Source organism: Grammomys surdaster, unplaced genomic scaffold (genome assembly GCF_004785775.1).
Source record: "Grammomys surdaster isolate TR1022 unplaced genomic scaffold, NIH_TR_1.0 213, whole genome shotgun sequence".
Taxonomy (NCBI): domain Eukaryota; kingdom Metazoa; phylum Chordata; class Mammalia; order Rodentia; family Muridae; genus Grammomys; species Grammomys surdaster.
Genome location: NW_021604658.1, coordinates 2,122,124 through 2,146,781, shown reverse-complemented (window position 1 = coordinate 2,146,781; position 24,658 = coordinate 2,122,124). Strand labels below are relative to the sequence as shown.

General features: G+C 40.3%; 1 protein-coding gene across 8 annotated transcripts in view; it reads right to left on the bottom strand.

The window, feature by feature from the left end:
* The window catches only part of Bcas3 (BCAS3 microtubule associated cell migration factor), a 460,531-nt gene that overhangs the window by 396,856 nt on the left and 39,017 nt on the right, over positions 1 to 24,658 (bottom strand). For all 8 annotated transcript variants that reach the window (XM_028772412.1, XM_028772411.1, XM_028772415.1 and 5 more), the window contains one exon: positions 16,080 to 16,161. In XM_028772412.1, coding sequence (XP_028628245.1) covers positions 16,080 to 16,161 — 82 coding nt within the window. The remainder of the gene's footprint in view (positions 1 to 16,079; positions 16,162 to 24,658) is intronic.

The following is a 24,658-nucleotide window of genomic DNA, read 5'->3' as shown; positions in this document are numbered from 1 at the left end:
ATGTCCATGCCCCACAGCTGCAAACAAGACGCGCTGACTGTAAACACTGTCGAGGCAGCAGCTATAACGGGGAAGAGGGAACACACAACAGTAGGAAGACACAGACCCACACAGCATCTATTCTGATGTACACATTTCCCAAAGCACACAAAAGTCATAATCACTATTGACAAGAGAGGCAACAGAAATTAGAAGACAAGGGAAGTGGAAAGAAACTTTTCTGTGCGTAAATAGTTCTGCCTTCTGGTTTTCAGCCCATGTGATACATTGTAAAATGCCTATGTTCACTTTAAAAAAGAAGCCAAATACCAGGAGACAAGCTAGTATTTGTTTTAAATAGGAACACAAGCTGGGCAGATGAAAACATGCACTTAAGTTATTCTCTCTAAAAATTCTAGGAAAGCAATTACTAAATAAAGTTTTAAAATATGTAATAACCCCAACAAAATTTTCAAAGAGATAAGTACTGACAAATTTAGCAGCCCTAAGTAAAAGCTAGAGGCCCCAGTGGTGGAAAAACACTCCGAGATTAAAGAGACTTTATATACAGAATTATAAAAGGCACGGCAAGTGATTATACCAGTTACACTTGGGACTGGATGTGAAAGAACTCATCTAAATAAAATAAAAAGGACTGGCTTGTCACCGGCTACTTGAGAAACTCTCAGATGGCAAAAACTTTACTTCCAGACAACTTAACTCACCCTCCCCATTCCCAACTGACTGAAAGGCAGCTCTCTAGAGATCTGAGCCAGCAGCTCCAGGTGAGCGAGGATTAAATGACAGCATTAATGCTTAATATTGAACCTGCCTCTCCCATGCATGGGACTCCTTCATCTCTGAGTTTCCCAAACACAGTGTCAGATCTTTATCATGTGTGTCTCCTCTGGGGAACAGAACAGCCCCAGGATGCCGGACAGAAAAGCACTGTCCATCAGAAGACTCCAGGAAACAAGCTCCACAGGATGATGAAGGTGACGCTTTAAAGCTGGTAGTCAGCTGTGAGTTTGAGCTGTGAGGCACGAACAGTTGCACACAGACAGCCAAAGATCTACAGTAGCTTAAAAAAGGGTCTCGACAGGGAGAATCATAATATTACCTTTACTAATTTCCAGGAAATGGGCAGATTGTGACGACAAGAAAAACTGGGAAGTGGATGCTGAAACCTTGATGGAGCTCTGGGAGCCCAGAGCTCAGTCAGCAGTGCCTGCCCAGAAGGCTCAAGGCCCTAGGTTCCATTGCTAGTACTGTGTTAACCAGGCTTGCTAACTCATGGCTGTAGTCCTAGCACTCTGAAGGTAGAGGCAGGAGGATTGGATCAAGATCATCCTCAGCTACAAAATAAAAACAGAAAGAGAGAGGAATGAAGGGAGGATGTGGGAAGGAGAGAGTGGGAGAAAGTAGGAAGAGGAAGAGAAGAAATTTCTGAGAAATTTCTAACAGTAGATATTAAACTTGAAAAAAGCTCCAGAGATAAACTGAAGAAAGCTTTTCAGAATACTATAAACTATGCACAAGAAATCTTCAAACTCTGAGTTCAAAGACTCAATGTGGAAGAGGAGCCAAAAAGAAAAACCAAAAGCCAGGTATGCCAAGTACCTCTCCACCTCAGCACAGGGGAGGCTGAGGCAGGACAAAGGTAAAAGAGGAACAAAAAAGAATATTTGTTCAAGATGAAAACATTACACAGTGCCCCCAAAATACATGTTTTATGTTATTACATTAAAAAATTTAAATAAAATAACATGTCTGCTCAAACATATTTCACAGTGGATTATTTCTGCTTCTGCTACAAATCGGATTTAACAATTAATAATCTGACTTTTAAATCCAAGCATGAGTTAAAATTTAACTGATCCAAAGCCTACACTATTTCTATACAAAATTAATTACAATTGAAGTCCATCTACACAGAGCCAATCCTTCACTCCTTCAACACCAGGTCTACTTCTTGGTCTTTCCGGTACAGACCAGTACATCATTTCAATGGAGGAAACATCAAGTTTAAAAGTGCAACACTGGCTTGACTGCTTTCACTGATCGCTTTTCTCAAGGTGCACCTGAAGAACTCCTCTGCTGTCCGCTGACCACAGTGCAGCAAGTTTAACCAAAACACTCCCCTAAGATTTATGCTCTTCCTGGACAGTCAGAAGCCAAATTTGTAAGACTCAAAAGAGAAGCCTACCTCGGGCACAGTGCCCATCAGGTGCCACTACAAAAGTCAATGTGAGCTAAACTAACTGATCCACAAGAAACAAGGATCCCCAAAATGTCTAAATGCATCTAAGGCAAAGCCTCTAAAAAATGGAGAAGTGCAAGTATATAAATTTTACACACTCATAAACAGGGTGACATTCACTTGGGGCTTGTTGTTGTTGTTGTTGTTGTTGTTTTGCGGGTATAATAGCAGCCTGTACTCTTCCTGAGCCTAATGGAGTCATCGCCCTCCGGTAATGTAATCCTCTAAATTGGAGCGGATTAATGTTTTATATATAAATTGTGTGTGTGTTTGCATGCACAATAGAGAGAATGACGTGACACACACCTGCTCCACAGCACTTGACAGAATGCATGATGATTGAAATGAAATGCGGCTCACTAAATCCATCAAATACAAGAACTACTGCAATCCTGTTGCAAAGTCCTTTTGTTAAACTCCTTTTATTCTAAATCCTTTTAATTCTGTTCTATAACACTAAAACATTTATAAAAAGCTTAAAATCCTAATAAATCACACAATTAAAGTAATGAAAATGGGCCTGCACACCAAGTCACCAAGTCCTCCACCACTCAACAAAATTCAAAACAGTTTGCTTGTCAGAAAACGTTAACTAATATCCCCCATCACGAACACCACTGTAAACTCATTTAAACCAAAGAGCTTAAGCTCATAAATCAGCCTTGAGATTTCAAGACATCAACTAGAAACAGCTTCTACCTTAGTCCAAAAGCAGATCCAGAGGCAAATAAAACCCCAACTGGTGATGAAATATTACGCCTCTCCCTTTTGATGTTGAAGATGATGTCCTGCATATAAAGACTTTACACAACACTATGTCCTTGCTAATAAATTTTTACTGTGAAAATATTTTCCAGAAGGATTTCTTTGAACAACTAAATTCATTTAAACCATTCAGCTAAAACATCCTAAAAACCTCCCTGCCTCCTCTCTTAAAGGCAGGGTCTCATGTTACCCAGGCTGTCTTCAACCTCACGACATAGCCAGCTGACAGTGATGCTGGAACATGGAAGCCTCTTGCCCTCACCTCCCACACACTGAGGGTACTTTTATTTTTATGAAATCATTTTCTCTGTAACAGACATCACCAAGTTGTCCTTGAGGTTCTTCACTTACAGATTCCCTCAATAGGAGCACTTCAGACAGACAGGATGTGCAACTTCAGATGACTCTACTGTCAAAAAACTTTTGTGTCAATTTAGAGGCTCTCAGGATTTTTGCATGGTACAATTTCTATTTTCTTACCAGATTTTCCATAAATAATCTCCAACAAAAAGTGGATAATCCTCTTATAATTTTTTCTTATCTAAACAGGAAGATGTTGAGTGAGCAACTTTCTTCAGCAGAGAAGAGAGGGATGACACATGAAGAAAGAAGGACCCTGAGCCTCCATGGATCTAGACCAGGCACAAAAGAGTCTTAAACTAACCAACCTAAATATGATCATGAAAAGCACCTTGGCATTTGCCCTCAATACTCAAAATATATGCATAGATTTTAGCCTCCCAGTGAACTCAAACACTGTCCTAAAGCAGACACAAACTTCTTCCAAGTCTAAGCGCTGAAGCGAGGCTCTCATGTGATGTTGTTCATGTTCCCCTCAGTCCCTAAGCATCGCTCTGGCCCAAAACATCATCTGTTTGAGCACTTAACATGTGAGGTGTCCTTTAACCCACCGAAGTACCCTGTATTTCACACTGACAATCAGGCCTTCCTTCACAGACTAGACTTGTTACAAGTTCAAAGCCACCAATTCCTTCTACAGTTCTATGGAGGATTTAGCTGATCATGAGAGAACAATTTCTGCACATTGTTGTGCAACAAAGACTACATCTAACCCTGAAAGCACCTCAACTCTGGCCTCTGACACTGAGAAAAACAGGGAGGGATAAAGAAGAAAATGCATGTCCAACTACTCTACTGGAGTAGAGTCACTGATAAAGGCTAATTACTCAATTCTGTACTGCTCTTGTACAAGGGGATGGCCACCAATATATCGCAGAGGTTCACTCTGACTGTTGAAAGAGGGCACACATGTCAAGGATGACAGATGGGACTGTGTGATGCCAGCCCTGCCCTGCTCTGACCAGCATCATGGTCCTTTGATGCCTATCTCTACTGCTCACTTTTCTCCACCCTTGGCTTTCCTAGGCTCTCCTGCGTCACAGCACAGCCCGTTCGACTCTCTGCTCAACACTCTCACTTATGTCCTAAACATCTTGGTCAAACCATCCCCGAGTCTTAAAGGCCTCCCTGTCCACCATCTTTCACCACATTCTATCTTTGAACCCCAATTCATTTCTTCATGGCACCTATACCTCATACTGCACACATTACATTGTTGATCTACTTCTCTGTACAGCACACCCACGTCACAATAGCTATATTCACACCTAAAAAACATGTTCAAGCCCATCCCAAGAGGTAAGGGTATTATATCATTCAAAGGAAAATTACTCAGAGATAAAAAGGGAAAATGTCTAGGGTTAAAACCACCCATGAAATAGGGAAAATAGTTTCTTCTGATGTAAAAGAAATCAGAAAACAAAAGAAAGCAAGCACTGGAGAGGAGTTGGGTGGGAAAAGCAAAAAAAATGAGAAAGCTCTGATTTGTTGTAAAATCTGTCTTCACAGAGATATGGAATACAAAGGGTACACCTGCTGTGGTGGTTTGAACATGCTTAACCTGGGGAGTGGCACTACTGGGAGATATGGCCTTGTTGATGGAAGTATGTCACTGTTGGGGTAGGCTTTGAGATCCTCCTCGTAGTTGCCTGGAAGACACAGTCTTCTCCTATTTGACTTTAAAACAAGACGTAGAACTCTCAGCTTCTCCAGTACCATGACTGCCTAGATGCTTCCTGCCTTAATGATAATGGACTGAACCCGTAAGCCAGCCTCAAGCAAATGTTGTTCTTTGTAAAAGTTGCCTTGGCTATGGTATCTCTTCAGAGCAATGGGAACCCTAACTAAGACACCTATCAAAACTCAGATTGAAGCCAGGCACAGTGGCTTACAAGAGCCAGCTCATGTTCCCCTCCTCAAACCAAGCTTGAAACTCACAAAGCTTTGTATTTGCATGCTACAAAGTACAGTAAGCAAGTAAGAAATGCTGTCAGCAGTGGGAGGACACTAATAGCAGGTGAATGTCCTAACACAGAGCTGAGCACACCGCGAGCAGTAGATGTGCCAGAACAAAGGCTAGGAAGCCGGAAGCCCTAGCAGGAGAAGCAGGAGCATAGGTGGGCTATGAAATGGACATGACCGAAGGACATGTAGGTAAAGGGGGAAAATGATTTAACATGCTCTGAAAAATACACTGTCAAAAGCACCAAACGATGAGAAAATACATGCAGAAAACACAGCAGACACAGGACCAGTGGTCAAAACACACAGGAACTGGAGTCTGGGAATTATTGTTTAGTTGGCTGGTTTGGTGTTTTCTTTGTCTTAGATTTTTTCTTGGTTTTGGAAGTAAATTTGCTGGAGACTACACACAGAGTCTTGCACATACAAACCACACCTTCTACCACAATGCTAAGCCCCTAGAATCAACACTTTAAATCAACAACAAAAAAACAAGCTATTTTAAAATGGGCAAAAGACCTGGAAAGTCCATGCCTTTGACTCCAGCACTTAAGAGACAGAGAGAGGGGGAACTATAAGCCATCCACGGCTACATGGCAAGACCTTCATAGCAAGGCTTCATGTCACTGTGAAAGTGCTTATTACAACTGTTAGGTTCCCAACACAGCTACCGCAGGGGCCAATGCTGACACCAGCAGGTGGGCGGACATGCACCAACAGTACTCTCCTTCATTACTGTACAACTAAAAGAGATGGTGTCACCACTATGGAAGACAGTGTGACAGTTCCTTCAAAATTAAACATGCTCTGCCATACGATGACCTCAGCTTCCTGGATACTTATGTAGAAGTTTCAACACCTACAGTGGTTTTATTTCCTTCTAACAGACATACTGAGCTAAACATGGATGAAACCAGCATGTTGTCCTGTAGGTGAATGGATAAACTACCCTTGGCTGTGATAAAATATTATTCAGAACTGAAAGGAAAGGAATTAGCTATCAAATATGAAGCAGAGTTAACTATATTTCATTCCATGAAAGAACCAAGGGGAAAGCAAGTGTACTAAATGAGTCATGCCATGTGACTTCCAGAGAAAGGCAAGACTATGTATGAACTTGTAAACACAGTTAAAAAAAGAAACATTAGTCAAGTACTTCAATTTTTTTAGGGATTTATGTTTACTTAAGTATATGTGCTTACTGGTACAAATGTACCTCATGTATGCGAGAAAAGAGCCTCAACAATGGGGGTCTGTGTTCTCCATAATCCCAGATGCTCTCCAGACTGGGACAGGAAAATCACAAGTTCAAGACTTGCTGGAATACAAAACCAGCTCAACTCTGAACTGGGCAACGGTGCATAAAGCTCAAAGGCATATCACTTATCTAGATTCACAAGGCCAGAAAGAATTCAACATCATTGAGGAAAGAAACACACTGCTGGTAAATTAACAAGATTTGTAATATAGTTTGTCCATATCTAATAAAACCAAGCATATACTTACATGTCCCAGCAATCCAACTTCTAAAGAAAGACCCATGAGAAATCAATACATACATCAAACAGCACTAAGAGCAGGTTTACATAACCACTAAACTGAAAATAACCAAAATACACTGGCAAGTACAGCATATCCAAACAGTGGAATACTACTCAAAAATCAAATGGAAACTAAAGACTAATACAAGGCTAGGGAGATGCCTCAGTCAGTAAGAGTGTTTGCTTGTACATGAAAGAGGATGAGAGTTATAAAAAGTAAGCCATAGCTGTGTCTACAGGTAATACCAGTATTGCAGGGTAGGGAGAAAAGGCAAGACAAGTGAATCCTGGGAACTCACTAACCAGTCAGCTTCTGGTTCAGTGAGAAACCATATCTTAAAGGAGTAAACTGAAGCCTGACAAAAACACCCAAAGACCTTCTCTGGCTAGCAGGTCAATGTGCAAGCAACTCACAGACGCATATATTAAAATTAAAGTTTTTAAACAGTACAACACAAATGACTCTCAAAAGCATGATACAAAATTTAGACAAGCATAATAATGTACACCTGCAATCTTAACTTGAAAAGCTGAGGCTGGAGGATCAAAGAGCAAGGGGGAAAGGAAAAGAGACAGCAGAGGTGGAGGAGCAGAGAGGGGAAGGAAAAGAAGAGAAACGGAGAAACGACTCAGCTGCTGGTAACTCATACCAGAACTTTAGTCCTGAAATGAGACTCTAGTGAGTGCTTTACCTGAGGCCAGTGCACAGCACTACTAAACAAAACCAAGCAGAAACCTGCTCAAGGACCAAGTAATGGTCCAAATAACAGACTATGTGGGAATATCACAGTCTACCAACTAATAAATATTTAGATAATCTCCAAATTTATATAATGTTGTTACGAAGCTCATGTATACATTCTTGAATTGACATATATTTTCATTCTTATATGGACATTATATTTCATTTCTTGGTTGTATACCTAGGAACAGAATTGATGGGTTCATGTGGTAACTCTATATATAACATTTTAAGGAACTTCAAACTAGTTTTCAACATAACTACACTAATGATACATTCCCAAGGACCATGATTGAAGGTTCCAATTTTTCCACATCCTTCCCACATGTGTTTTACTCTGCTGTGTGTTGTAACTGTCCTAGGGCATTCTGGGTTGACAGTGGGGCTTTCTGCAGTCATGACAGGCCTGCATGTTGACTGTGATCACAGTGACACAACGACAGTGACATAACGACATCTACTTGTCTGTTCATCAAACAATGCTCCTCAAATTCATTAATTTTGAGGTAAATACATTTTATTTCAATAAAGGTAAATCTTACTTATTTTATACAAGTTATTACTCAGCAAATGTTGACTTTTAAGTTTCATGCCTAGGAAATGTCACAATAAACAAATACAGACTTTAGGAACAATGAGATGTCCATGAACCAAGACCCAGTCTCTGTTAGAGCATTTAACCCATGATAGTCATCTATCTATTTGGGTCACGATCATTAAGCCCACAGTAACTTAGCAGCCATTCATTACATCTGTTTTCCTAAACCTGGACTGAGATATCTACTGTATACTGTGAGTTCATTTCAAGCCACAAAACAGTAGTCAAACATTTCTTCTAAAGACTTATTAAAAACAAACAAAATTCACTGCTGTATTTGTGACATTTAAATGCAGTAATGGAAGACAATGGCTTCTCTGTGTATTTGTCCTTGTGTTCTTTATGTTCACATCCCTCCAAATGTAACAGAGACACTGACATTATTTTACATCTCCACAGTGAAAAAGAAATACAGACTAAGCTACTGTTTTAAAAAGACAGAGTCCTCTACATGGAAGCCCAGTTGGCCTGTAACTTGCTATGTAGACCAGGGTGGACTCAAATTCGGAGGTCCACCAGGGTCAGTCTACCTAGTGCTGAGATTAAAGATACTACTGTATCAGGCCTCAAAGTAAAATCACACTAACAGTTAAGGATGCAGTACTTAGAGTGTAGAAACATCTGGATTTGACAAAAATATTTCCTGGCACTAAAACCTAAGTAATGAGGATGCTGACACAGAGGTAAATGGAGGCCTTCTGGGGAACGTGTACATGCAGCCTTCGACGCACAGAAAAGCCTTCACACAGGTCACTAAGTTAGAATCCTCTTCTAGATCCCTCCTAGGAAGGGGCACTTACACAGCATTTACATAAGTTATACCTTACGTCAATGCACATACCACACCCCACCAAAACCAAAACTGGCAGACATTCTCTTCAGGAATGCTATGCTCTGAACAGGATCAGGATGAACAGAGTCACCTAAAGCACAGGCTTGGAAAACAGATCATCCTAAATGACCCCAACCAGCATGGCTTCCATGCTAAAGATGAGGTGTTAGAAACACACACCATCAGTGGATGCAAAGAAGTAATTAGAGCAGAAAACATCAGGGAAGCCCCAAATCTCAGAGTTCAGCCATTTAAAATGTCAATAAGCCTGTTCCTCTTCTTTGTAACATACTGCTAATAACTGTGAGCAAATGTCAGTTGGCCTACTTTTGGAGGGTGTGTGTGTGTGTGTGTGTGTGTGTGTGTGTGTGTGTGTATGCATTCATGTGTCTAACCACACTTGTTTAACCACAGCCATCAAAATGTTACATCAAAAATATCACACCAACATTTCTTAAGAATTTAGTCATAAATTGTGACTTCATACAGCTGAAAAATCAAATGATTCTCCTTTGAACATGACAAAAAACAGATTTAACTTATAACTAATACAGCTGTATATAGACATTTGTGAGATCAGAAAACTACAGTAAGAAAAAAGTTTTAAAAAATGAGTTGTATGAAAGATGAAATGTAACAGCTTTTAGAAACAATGAAAGAGACCGAGGCTCACAATATAAAAACCAGCATGCACACACACAGACACACACACACACACACCACTAGCCATATATATAACGAACCTAAAACAGGTCTGTGGTTTAAATGCATAAATTAGTTTTACATGTGCATGAATATATAAGAGGGAAAATCCAGCCATCCATATTCTAAGCAGTTAGGTACACGTGCTCAGTATCTGAGGAATGAGAGAGGCAAGAAAGGGAGAGAGGAAAAAGAAAGAGGAAAATTTTGCCTGAAACCTAGAATTACATGACCCTTCAACTCCAGGAGCTGAATTTTCATAACTTTGGTTGTTGGTTGATGTGACAGTAAGTAGTTTGCGCATGCTCTGCTCAAGCTCTGAACACCTATCTCCTCCTGCTCTGTTCCCGAGAAATAACTCACTAGGTAGCTGTTGACAGTCTTTATTCTTGTTTTTCTGTTTGGGGTATGTGTGTGTATGTGTGCATGTGTGCGTGTGTGTGTGTGTGTGTCCATGCATGTGTGCACATGTGCACGTGCACACACATGTACCCAAATAGATTTTTTGTGGAGCCTATAAGAGGATCCCTAGAGGGCTGGAGAGATGGCTCAGTGGTTAAGAGCAGTGACTGCACTTCCAGAGGTCCTGAGTTCAAATCCCAGCAACCACATGGTGGCTCACAACCATCTGTAATGAGATCTGACGCCCTCTTCTGGTGTGTCTGAAGACAGCTACAGTGTATTCATATATAATAAATAAATAAATCTTAAAAAAAAAAAAAAAAAAAAAAAAAAGAGGATCCCTAGAGCTGGAACTATAGGCATTTGTGATTCACTCCTAAATAGTAGAACCTCTGCAAGAACAGCACAAGCCCTCAACCCCTGAGCCATCGCTCCAGCACCATCATCTTCTTTCTTTTCCTTCCTTCCATCTTTCCTTCCTTACTTACTTCCTTCCTTCCTTTCTTTCTTCCTCCCTCAAGATAAGTAATTATAAGCTAGCCAAAAGGAATCCTGGGAACAAAATCCAAGTCCTCTGCAAGGTCAGCAGATGCTGTCAAACACTAAGCCATCTCTCCAGCTCCCAGATTTTTGTTTTCTGAGACAGGGTCACAAGTAGCCCAAGGCTGTCTCATAGTCACCATACAGCCACTGGAGAGCCTCCACAATGGTTAATATCGATTGTCAACCTGACAGGATCTAGAATCACCTAGCAAACAGCCCGGTGGGTATGGCAGTGAGGGGCTGTCTAGGTTAGCCTTGAAGCATATCTGCCAAGGAACATAGAGAATAGGCTAATAGGGGTAGGAAGACCTACTCTGAATGCAGTGGTCGGAAATCTCCTGTTTGTTGAGGTCCCAGACAGCACAGAAAGGAAAAGGCTAGCTGAGCACGAACATAGTGCTCTGCTTCTTGTAGATGCCATGTGCTGTCTGCTTAAAGTTCCTCCTTCATTACTCTGTGAGTTATAACCTTGAACCACGAGCCAAAAGGAATCTTTTCTTCAAGTTTCTTTTTTTGGGTACTTTATTAAGCAACAAGGAAAGTCGCTATTAGAATCAGTGCCTCCAGGGCTGGAGAGATGGCTTGGCGGTTAAGACCACTGGCTGCCCTTCCAGAGGTCATGAGTTCAATTCTCAGCAACTACATGGTGGCTCACAACCATCTGTAATGGGTTCCGACGCCCTCTTCTAGTGTGTCTGAAGACAGCTACAGTGCAGTCATACATATAAAATAAATAAATAAGTGTTTGTTTTTTTTTTTTTAAAGAAAGAAAGAGTGCCTCCAACTCCTGATTCTCCTGCCTTCAACTCCCCAGTGCTGGGGAAAGTTACAAACACCACTAACAGTTCCTTTTATTTCCAGATGGGGGCTCAACATGTATCCTATGCTGGCCTCAATCTCCATAGCCAACACAACTAGCAACCCACCTGCCTCAACCTCCAGAGTGCTGGGATAACAAATGTTAGTCAGCAAACTCAGATGGAAGAAATTATCATAAACTCAAACACAATAAGTACATAAAACTCTTAACTTATATGTTAAAATATACATGGTGCATTCAATTATACAAGTGAGTTTCCAAAACTAAACTCATTATTTAGATTAAAACAAAAACTTGACTTTACTTGAAATTAGGTTTCAAGACAAATTTTCAGGGAGGATCAGCATCAAGTTTCTTATTATTATTATTATTATTTACCTTTATGTGAACCTTAAAAGAGCCTTTTTAATAATTTTAAATTAACATATAAGATCTTAAATCATTAAAGTATTTTTGTTTGTTTGTTTGTTTGTTTGTTTGTTTTTTAGGTTTTTCTGTGTAGCCCAAGCTGCCCAGAACTCACACTGTAGACCAACCTGGCCTTAGACCTGCCTGCCTCTGCCTCCCAAGTGCTAATATTAAAGGCAAGCACCATTACCACCCAGCCTCATTGAAACATTTTTCAAACAGACTGTGTTTTAGCAGTTTCTTCTTCCCCCTTATTTCCCACCTATTTCAAATGTTTATTAATATAAAAATGCCAATTGATTGGTTATAGCTTTTTATATTTCTTTGACAGATAATCTCACGCACCTCAGGCTGGCATATAACTTTCTATATAACCTAAGATGACTTTGAACTCCTGACTCTTCCTGAGTGCTGGGATTACAAGTGTGTAAACCATATCTGGTTTTGCAGGACTCAAGGCCCCCACACATGCTGAACAAGCTCACCACCAACAGAACTAACTATGCTACAGTCTTGCTTTATGTGACTTTTAATTGAAAAAATTTAGATTCATTAAGAATGTACTGAAGAGCTGGATAGTTGGCTCAGTTAAGAGAACTGGCTGCTTGTCTAGAGAACCCAGGTTTAATTCCCAGCACCAACAAGTCAGCTCAAAACTGTCTATAACTCCAGTTCCAGGGATTCAACCCTTTCACACAGACATACATACAGAAAAACAACAAAGCACATAAAACAAATTATTAAAAACTATTAGTTTAAAAAAATGTATTGATAGCCAGGTGGTAGTGACAGAGCTCTTTAATTCCAGCACTCCAGAGACAGAAGCAGATGGATCTCTGAGTTGAAAGCCAACCTAGTCTACAGAGTACGTTTAAGGACAGCCAGAACTACACAGAGAAACAAGAACAACAAAAAAAGAAAGGAAGGGAGGGAAGGAGGGGAAAAGGGAGGGAGGGGAGGGGAAGGGAGGGGAAGGGAAGGGAAGAGAGGAGAGGAGGGGAGAGGAGAGGATGTGTTGGATCATTGAAGACGGGAGAAATGCTCAGTGGCTAAAAGTACTTGCTGCTCCTTCAAAGGGCAGTTCCAAGCACCTACGTCAATCATTTGCTCACAGCTCCTGGGACTCTGACATCTCCTGGCATTTGCAGACACTTACACACACATATGCATATGCTTACACACAGGCACAACACACATACACAAAAACAATGAAGTCATTCAAAGAAGAAACTAAATGCCTGATAGTGTCCAAAGAAGCAGAGCACAGTACGAGCAAAGAAGTACGAGCACAGAGAAGTGCCCACCTACCCCACCATTTCACCACTACAGTGCTGACCACACACACCACACCTCCTACTGCACCACAGGGCCGACCATTAACTGTCACACCCTTACACCACCACAGTGCTCATCTCCTACGGGATAAAGCCACACTCAACTTGTTCAGTCTTTTGTTTTTAACCAGAGGGCAGATTTTCCAAATAAATTAGGCCGTAACTTCCAAGAGTACACCATATAACAATATTCAACAAATATTCATTAGGGCTTCCTAGCAAGCACTCTAATGAGGACTGAATGTATCAGGCTGGCAAGATGACTCAATCCAAAAAGCCATTTTCCACACAAAACAACCAGAGAACCTGGAACCTGTAACGGTGGAGAGAGAACCAACTCCCACCTCCACATCTATGCTATGGCACATAGAGCACATGCGTGTGCACATATACACATGATATATTGTTTAAAAAATGAAAAGTCTACAAGTGAGCATGGAAGAGCAGCAAGCACTGTGAGAACACACCTCACAGAGAGCAGGAGGAGGAGGGTTAGCAGGACATGAGTGTTCTAAAGGAACACTTTTTAATAAAAGTCCATGACAGCAGAAAGGAATTACTCAGGGGTTAGGGATTTAATTTAATGGGAAAGTAGTTGCCTAAAAAGCACAAGGCCCTGAGTTTCAGTCCTTAGCCCTGGAAGACTAGAAAATAAAATTAAGAATATAAATTACAGAAACATAGAGCAAACAGACCAGTCCAGCATGGGCAATTTGGTGAGCCTCTGCCTCAAAATACAAATGGGACAGGACAACTGGGCAGATAGCTCAGCAGCCCAGCGCCTGCTGAGAATGCTTGAAACCCTGAATTTAATCCCTACTACACATATAAGATTTAAAATTACTGAACAAATAAAACCTAGGTGACAAAAACATGCACTCCAATTGAAGGCAGTTCCCACAACCACAGGCTCCACATCACCACAGTGAAGGTCTACAGACACAGGGAACAAGGCCCACATTCCTGACAGAGAAACAGGGTACAAAAAAGGAAAAAGATGTCAAAATGGCTTCAGACTCCTCCACATAAGTCAAAATTAATGCCTACAAAACTCTGAAATAATGTGATGATAACCAAGCAGTTGCTGGGCAGCCAAGCATTCAGGGAGAATAAAGACATTTCACACAATGGGTCAGAGCCCTCCCTAACTTGTGTTTTCAGGAAGCTACAGAAGGACCACCCCCAAAATAGAGGAATGGAGCATGATGAGACAACCCTAAGGAGGACTGTTATTTTTTAATACAAATTTTATGAGTTCTGTCCCATGTATTACATTTAATAAAAACAAATAACAAAATTTAACCAAATACATTAAGATGACATATAAAGAGTTTCTGTTAGTGCATTTATCCTGTAAAACTTTACTTCCACTAAAAGAGTCTAGTAGTGGTAGAAATAATTTATTGACTAACAAAGTAATTTAAAGCTACTTGAAGACAAGTAAAAGTTGAGAAATGTTGATTAGTAACTTTATAAACAAAAGAACTTTATAAATAAAATGAAAAAGGCAGAAATCTGCTTCTGTTAATTACACATGAGAAAAAGAACAGTCTGTTATTGTTACAGTCCTTGTGGATATCCCTAAGTATTCCAAAACAGAGGGGGACAGTCTGTTAGAACCTTCTGTGTCCAAAACACTGCCCAAAAATATAAGTGCAACACAGGAAAAAACAAAGAGAAAGTCCAGGGCAAGTAGGGAGGGTGTAAGTCAGGGAGAGAGGGAAAAGAGAGGGAGAGGGAAAAGGGAGATGGGGTGGGGGAGCTGTACAGATGAAGGCTTTGCGGGGCACACAGCTGAACTGCAAGGGGAAAATCACATGACTATGGGGTAGTGTCCAGTAGTCCTTCCTGATTCATTATCCCTAAAATTACTTACACACTATCAAACTCTTAGTTTTAGTAAGCATCACTCTCACCAATTTAGAGAATTAACAGCTACATGAAGTCTTAATGAGATATTTAATTTCAGAATAATCTTTCAGATGAAAAGAGAATTAAGATATTTTATATCCTTATTTTAGAGACACTATAAAGTGTCCCATGTAATTAATATAATTATTTGCTACAAATGAAATTTTAATGAACATGGGAAACAAGGAATACTTTTTCTGATCTCATAATATGAAAGATTCAGAAAATTAAATATGAACATACATTTGGACCTTTCTACATAAATATAGCACACGTAACATTAAGTAGTATTTGCTGGAAACATGGGGGGGGAATAAGTTCAAAAAACACTGTATACACAAAGATGTCAAAAAGTTTCATTCTTTTCTACAATGACTACACACTAATATAAAATTTTAAAGAAGCAGTTGCCATAAAAGCAAGAGTCTCAAGGTTAAAAGCCCACACCGCCCTTCTGTCACAGCGAAGGCTCTGACCCACAGCAGAGACAATACTGAATACCAAGCTCTCTGAGCCAGCAAGTCCAACTGAGAAGGGAAAGGCGTGTGAGGGGAGACCTGGGGAATACCCACAGAAGAAAGGATGCCAGCAGCAGAACAAAGGCAGCCCAGAAGGATGCCCAGAAAGCCAAGAAAGAAGACGGCTTGGAGAAACAGCTAGCAAAAACACAGGCCAAATCGAGATCAAAGGGGATGGAGATAAATCAAAACCACAACAGAAAGTGAATAGCCATATTGAAATGGTTAAGATTACCTATTTCCACTGCAACTGAGAGCACTAAGGGTTTGTCTTGGGGGAGGAGGGAAGCAGAATGGACCTTTGCAGCAAAGCAGACCTGGGTTATCACTGGTGCTGTCTGTAGTCCAAAGCCAACAAAAGAGAAACAGTGTGATTTGCTTTTTCTTAAGGGTTACACTCACCCAACTGTGGAGCAGGCAAAATTCTAGCTGCTCGGACTGGGCCATGTCGGACAGAGAAGAGCTCTTGGGCTTCCCCGCTGATCTGCATAAGGGAAAGAAAAGAATATCTCAGTATATTAAACTGTGTGTCACAACACTTTTAGGCAAAAATATCATCTAAATTTTGTTTATAATTAGCCAGAAACACACACACACACACACTACTGTAGGATTATAGGCTGGTCATGTACATCAAATACCATCACTATCTTAGATTACCATAAGCATTTTCAGGAAAACATTAGAATTCATTCTAAGTCTGTTCTGTAAATCTATAATTTCATGGGAAGTTTGTGCAGTTCCTGTGCTCACTCTCCATGTTAGGGCCAGGGAGCTAGGAACCTGTCCGGTAATATTTAAGTTTGGTCATTACAGGCAATTATCTTTCCAGAACTATTATTCTAGAGTAAATCATTCAAATCTATCAGCTACTTTCTTTTGCAATTACAAAACAAGGGTACTAAACAAACAAAAAAAAACCCAAACAAATAAACAAAAAAACAGGACCTCCCTGACTACAATATTCTGCGAATAAGAGACTAATAAAGTTGTAAGCAACTTTGGAAGTCATCTCTTTCAATATAAACGAAGATTTTAACATAAACTGAAGCACTGTTCATCATTCCCTTGGTAGAGTCAGACTCAATCCTTAGACATAAAGATAACAGTATTCTGTCTGTTTCTCCAAATGGCAAAGGGGGTATGTTAGTGTTTATCAAGTTTTTTAAAAAAAAAAAATGCCTTTCAACTGCTAGTTGATCTGACGAGCAGATTAAGATAGAATTAACAAATAATAACTTTCTAGACTGACTGTGAGAGGTTATTAATACGATCTCCAGCACACTGTAGTAACTACCCAATTTTGATGGGAAAATATACAGTATCATAAAAAACTGTGCACATTATAAAACTGGTCCTAAAGATTCAAGAAATCTAATAGACGTAAGAAGTATCTCATAGAAGATACACACTGCTGATGTTTTAATAGGCTTTCTTCAACAAGTGGCTTAGACTTCCAAGAATATATCCATTATAAAAGGCTGGCCAACCTCCCATCACATCTGCCTCACTCCTAAGTACCCTTTAGAGCTATGAGCTGCAGGGTCTTCTTTCCCTGTAAATACTTCCATGAGGAGACCCAGCACAGAGAGTGCTACAACAGCACCACCTACCCAAAGGCACTAGGAAGTTAGCAGAGCAGGCCTGGACTGCTGAGCTCCACAAGCCTTCATGGTTTTCACTTCAAGAACAAGACCCATGAGCAAAACACACTGGCTCTCAAGTCTCCATTTTATAATAACAAATAAGAAGTAAACTGTTTAAGAAAAACACTGTAAGAAATTATTTTGTGAAATTTTCCATCCAATACAGCAAACATACATTTTTCTAAAATCTAAAATATACCACATCTTTGGTTCCTTGACACACATATATGAATAGACTAAGAAACGGTACTGTCTACTTCTATAAAGATGTGTTGTTAAGTTCTGAGTCCCCACCTCTTGAAAATAAACAAAACAAGGCAAAGCAGAGAATGTTGAGCAAGCAATTACATTTTGAAAATACAATATCCACTCTATAAAAAAATAAAGTCTACTTTCATATAATTAAAAAATTAATTAAAAAGTAAGGTAAAACTTAAAGTTGTATAAATCTCACTTGTGAAATTTACACACATAACAAATTACAACGTGAACACAAAATCTCCTGTTCTGTACTATTATTTCCATGTGCCTGACCTGGCACTTAGTTTCTGGCTCTAACAAAATTCTAATGTTAGAAATATATAATCTTATTTCCCTGAGCCTCTATCCTCCAATATACTAGTGTTTTAAAATCTGTCTTGACTTAATGACAATATAAGTTTGTCCTCACTGAATTTAATACACTAAAGCAGAAAACATAGAAAAAATCCAAACACATGAACAACTTTCAAAATGAAGAAAAAACTTCTTATTCTACCCTGAACACATCTTTACATGTACAGCAACAGATGAGAACAAAAACCAGGAGAAACTGAAAATGCACCACCACACTCACTGTCCGAGCCCGCGCACTGAGCTAGGGAGCTAGAATCCTGAGGTATAGCATAGGAAGAGGACTAGAGGGGCCACTGTGTCAAACACAGAGAACAGGGACCCTCCTAGACACCTGACCTATCCTGCTGAAATCAGAAGCGTAATTCTAACTGAGGAATGTAAGTCACAAGTATCAGCCTCCCGGGAGAGAATCCTGCGAACAATCCATGAAAAAAATCCTACCCAAGAACAATACTGAGAGAAGACAGCACTACTCGGCGTATCCAGACACAGAGCCTTCACATCAGAAAGCACACAGACAGGGATGGGTCCCAGCTGCTGCCTCTTATACTTTCATCCAGCATGTTCATGGGGAACTTTGCTTTCAAATAAATACCAAAACAATGTTAACTCAGTCAAAACTACTTTCGGGTTTCCCAGGAAAAAAAAAAAAAAAAAGCTTGGAAAATGGCAAAGAATCTCAATGACGAGGACACTGTAGCCTAAAAAGTGAGCTGCAAGCTCACTGAACTAAACTGAGCAGCAAGGGCAGGACCACAAGAGAGTGGACCCAGAACTCTAGGCTAGAGAGGAGGGCACAGAGAAGACTGCTCCCGGAGCTCCTCCTGGGCTCTGCCTTTGTTCCTGCTGGCATTTTAATTTCTGATGACAGACTTTTGTTGTTTAGGGCATAAACCGGACGTACCAGTTTGAAGGCACAATAAGGAGAACAAAGAATGATTTGTTCACACTGTAGGAAAAAAATCTTTTCCAACCATAGAAAATAGCTTTCGCATGGTGAAAATATGCAAATTACATACCAAACTGGAAGCGGGTAGGGGCATACAAGCTTAGAATCTCACAACTCAATTGAAGGAAAGGAAATTACAGTTCGAAAGACAGCAATTCACATACAGAATGGTCTGGGAGACCTTGGAGAAAGCCTTCAGAGGATTCTAAAATCAAATGAAGGTCACCCAGCCAGAAGCCAGCCTGCTCTCAAATCCTGGTGTGCCACCAACAACAGAGTGGCTCAACAGGTGAACGGCTGCAGGACAGGACAACGCCCTGCCCTGCAGAGACAGAGAACTACAGATTCCAAAAGACTTTTTTGGCAAACTTTACTGACAGCTTTCTATTTAAAACGTACATGTCATTAGTTACACATGTACAGGTTAATGAATGTTCCATAAAGCATCTATGCTACTGACATACATTCCAAGAAAATTAGAGTTAGACTGGTAGCAAATGCTACCAAAGGCAGAGAGGCAGGGGGATCTTCGTCACAACTTGGAAACCAAGTTTGCCTACACAAGAAATTTCACACCAGCTGGGGCTGAAAAGTGACACTCTACCTCGACAAAAATTAATAATTGAACAACAAAAAGTTATGAAGGCTGGCCACATTCTTCCTCAGCCAGAATCACAATCTAAGACTAGGCACACGTTTTAATTACTAGACACAGTATAACTGGGGACTATACTATACTCCTGTGCAACCTCTTCCACATTGCTATAGTTATAAATTAATTCATTTTAATGCATGTGATTACAACTCTTTCTTTCCCTGGTGCTATAAGACACCCATTGGATGAAAACACTATGATTTTACATATCCCACACTGACAGGCCTCTAATACATTCCTAGTTTGGACCCAGTAGAATTCCAGCTTCCTGGTCACTGCAGTAGCACAAGAGAAAGCTGGGCATAATGGTACACACATATAACCCAGCACTTCAAATGCTCAAACTTTTGAAATTACCATTTCAAGACCAGCCTGGGCTGTGGAGCAAAAATCTCGCCTCAAAAAAAAAAAAAAAAAAAAACAATCAAACACAAACAAATGCAGCTGAGCTGCTAAGCATTACTGCAATCTTACTCAGAAGACTAAGGCCCCGGTCTTACACTTCTTAGTTACAGGTTCAAGTTCTGCCTGCTGGACTATTCAGAGTGATGTCAAAAATCAGCAAGGCAACTTAGTGAGAAACAAAACTTTTAAAGAATAAACAGTGCGGGGGCTGGAAAGATGGCTCAGTGGTTAAGAGCACTGACTGCTCTTCCAGAGGTCCTGAGTTCAAATCCCAGCAACCACATGGTGGCTCACAACCATCTGTAATGAGATTTGATGCCCTCTTCTGGTGTGTCTGAAGACAGCTACAGTGTACTCATAAATAAAATAAATAAATCTTTAAAAAAAAAAAAAAAAAAAGAATAAACAGTGCAAGAACATAGCTCAGAGTGGGAATGCTTATGTAACATGAGGCCCTAGGATCAATATCTAATTCCACCAAACAACCTTAAAAACAAGTCAAGAAAAACTATATAAGAATTCACTAACTCTTCCAATGGACTACCTACCTGCCACCATGTAGTCATCTAATTCACAGCAATCTATATGACTTTATTTGGGCTATTTTTACAATATTAAACTGACAGTAATGATTATTTTTGAGTTTTTAGAAATTGAATCCAGGATCTTGTACACACCAGGAAGGACTCTACCATGAGCCACATCTCTTGTCCTGCAACTTCTTGCAGAACAGAAAAACTTTGGTAAAAAGACAACTAAAGCTGCTCTGTAGAAAGTGATTCTAAGCCAGGCACAGTGCTCACACCTGTAGTCCCAGCAACTGAAAGGCTGAAGCAGGAGAATCTCTTACATATAAGCTAAAAACCCTCCTTGGCAACACAGGACGACCCAAGTACACAAAGAAAATTCCCATTAGTAATTTTTAGCCTGCTTTTAACCTTTGAAGGGGAAGGGAGGACACTGGAGACTGGTCCCAGATAGGAAAGCAAGTCCCCTACCCCTGTCAGGCAGTCACTGGAAAGCAGAAGTACTTTCCAGCCCAAACACACATTATTACAAAGAGGATATTAATGAGATTTGCATTTATTAGAGCATATGCCTGCATCCCTAACTGCCTCCAGATCTTCTTCACACTGTCCTCTGAACTACCTGTAACAAGTTCCCAATTTGTTCCTTAATTAATGTTAAGCAAGATCTAGTTATCTGTAGTATTTTACAGTTGTGTCTAGACACAGGTTACACAACTATGACTGTTACTACAGAGGGCTTCAGTGAATTGTGTATGTAGCCCTTTGCAGAGACCTATTAATATAGTTGCTTCCATGTTCAAGATAATCAAAGGGGCTGGAGAGACTGCTCAGGTATTAAGACCACCTGTTGCTCCTGCAGAAGACCAGAGTTCCATTCCCAGCACTCATACATAGCTCTTGTAATAGAGTATCTGATGCCTTTTTCCGACTTTTGTGGACATCAGCATGTATACACAAATACAGAGATACTTAAATAAAAGTTTAAAATATGCCAGGCATGGTAAAGCATGCTGTTAATCTCAGCACTCAAGAGGCAGAGGCAGGTGGACCATTGAGTTCCAGGCCAGCCAGGGCTACATAGTGAGGCTCTGGCTCAATGTAAAACAAAAACTAAAAGAGCAGGAGACAAGGCTCCAGTTAAAATCACTGACTGCTCTCACAGAGGACCCAGGTTTGATTCCCAACACCAACATGATTTCTCACAACTGTCTGTAACCTCAATCCCAGGGGATCCAATGCCCTCTATAAGCAAAAGTTTGTACAAGTGGTGCACAGACATAGAAGCAGGCAGGACACACAAACACAAATCAATAGTGTTTTTTAAAACATAATTAGAGGTAGGCATAGATGCAGCTTTCATGGATTAACAAAATTGTTTTCCAATGTCCTCCATCAATTCATACTTCCACTAGCAAAGTATGAGCGTTCTTTCTGCTTCACACTCTAGTCAGCCATTGATGTAAGCCAATCTAATAGAGTACTAAAAGGAGAGATTTATGTAGCTCATGAATGAAAAGCATGAAGTCAACCTGTGGATATGCCAGTCAGTCAAACCAAATACATAAGCTAAGAGCATTTACTACAATGAGTTTCTGTGATGCCAGATGATTCTCAAGTGTGACCCTGAGTGTGTTGTGTGCAGAGGCAGATGTGACAGTGCAGAATATGAATGAGATGCAGAGACTCATCTCAGCACCTATGAAGAAGACAAATCCTTAACTCAATTCTGAATACAGTAAGAACCAATCTCCTGCCACCCTGACATAGGGGGATTGGTTTAATGACACTGTGCTTGATGAAGAAACTGTAAAATTTGAGGTAGTCACCTTGTAAATGATAAATACACCTAAACAAACTTAGAGGGACAGAAACCGCAGACTACCCTCTCACCACAATGGAACTACATAAGAAATTAGTAACAGCAGGACATCTGGAAAATAACAAAACACTAGTGAGATTAAGCAACTCAATTATAAACAACACAAAGTTCAAAGAAGAACGTTTCAAATTTTTTTAAAAAATATTTTGTTTATGGTTTAGTTTCTCTGTTTTTATTTGAGCCAGGGTCTAATGTAACCCACACTGTCCTCGAACTCCTGACCCTTGCAAGTGCTAGGATTATAAGCATGTGTCACCACATTGATCTATAAAACATTTTTAACTAAATAAAAATCCAACTGAAGCTAGCAGCATGCAGTCACAGAGTGAAATCCATACCACTAAAGACACTGGGTTGAAAAGAAGAGGACCTAACTGTGAAATTTAAAACTACCTATGAAATGAGAAAGGAACCAAACCAAAGCAAGTCGGCACAAGTAAACATCAATTAGAAATAAAATCAATAAAACTGAAAACAAGGAAATCAATGGGGGAAAAAAATGAATGAAACCAAAAGCTGGTTCTGAGAAAACATCAATAAAATCCTAAAGACTATAGCCAGTCTAAGGATCAGGCAATTGTGTCACTCGACTAAAACCCTAGCACTTGAAATGCAGGTGGAAGATGCAGAGCTCAGGGCTATCCAGGGATACAGAATGGGTTCTGTATGGTGACATATTATTATAACCCCAATACTCAGAAGCTGAGGCAGGAGGACTGACACGGTGTTAAAACCAGATTAAGATACACAGGATTCAAGGTAAACTAAACAAGGGTTTAAATAAATCCTAAATGGAGCTAGCTCCCAGGCCCTGCCCTCCGATGGGTATGGGTTGAAGGAGTGGGTGGGTAGGCTGGCCTCTGAGCCTAAGCCCAGGATCTGCCTTCTCTGCTCCCCAGCACAGGAACTGCAAGTATATAGATACCTGAGATTTAACTCGGGGCTTTGTGCTTGCATGGAAAATACTGAGCTATTTCCCCAGCATCCAAAATCTGAATTTTTATGTGAGCCATGAGACTTGGAACACAGAAAGAACTTCTCAGGTTGTCTCAAGCACATTTTGCCTTTAAATCAAAAACTCTCACAGTGGTCTAGTGAAGTGAACAGCTCTCTAACTCCACCTGGGGAGCAGCAAACCAGCTAACATCTGTGCTCCTTAAAGTTTTACTCTGCCAGGCAGGGGTGGTGCACACCTTTAATCCCAGCACTTGGGAGGCAGAGGCAGGCAGATTTCTGAGTTCAAGGCCAGCCTGGTCTACAGAGGAGATCCAGGACAGCCTGGGCTATAGTCAGAGAAACCCTGTCTCAAAAACCAAAAAACAAACAAAAAAAAAAGTTTTACTCTTACTGCTCAAACCACACCCATGGCAACTAAGAGTGTAGAGCACCTACAACACACAGTAAGGTCAGCACTCTAACAACTGCAATATGTCTATTAGATATATAAATTTGCTACATCAGAATAGCCTTGAAATATGCAATGTGACTATTATAAAGTTATGTGCTGAAAGCATATCGTACATAATACTAAATGAGAGTTAAACCAAGGATCTGGTTTTTTTGTGCAAATAAATGACAAATAACTGCACTTATACAGTGTTTAGCAGGTTGTAGCTTTAAGTCAGTGTTCTTAAATCCTGTCGTGAATATCTACAGATGTGTCCAAATATATAAAAGAACACATTATTAAGACCAACCTAATTCATGGACCCATAGGAATGTTATCACCTAAGCTTTAAAGCCCTGGTTTTAAAAAGATCAATACTCCATCAGGTGTGGTGGTACATGCCTCTAGTCTCAAGGGAGACAAAGGCAGGAAGATCTGTCAGTTCTAGGTCAGCCTAGTCGACAGAGCGAGTTCCAGCCAATCTTGTCTCAAAGAACCATAAAAGACCACTGCCAGAGGGGTAGCTCAGTGTTTAAAAGCATCAGCTGTTCTTCCAGAAGCCCTGGGCTGAAGTCCCATCGCCTACAGGATGACTCGCTGCGTTCTGTTACCATCAGTCCAAGGGGACTCAAAACTCTTCACTCAGTGGACTCTAAAGAAACCAGGCACTCGGTGGTGCACAGACATACATCCAGGCAAAACAGCCATACAAAGTAAAACAACTATAAAAATTCTTTTAAACGAAGTCATCTACTGAAACAGGCACACCACAATCACTGGAGATGTTACTGACAGAAAGATGGAGTGAGGTTGGCACAGAAACTCTACCTTCAGCTTAATTCCCATGTAAACCTAAAACTACTTGAAAATTATCACTTAAATGTATACAGAACAGATGGAAAATCATTATAAACC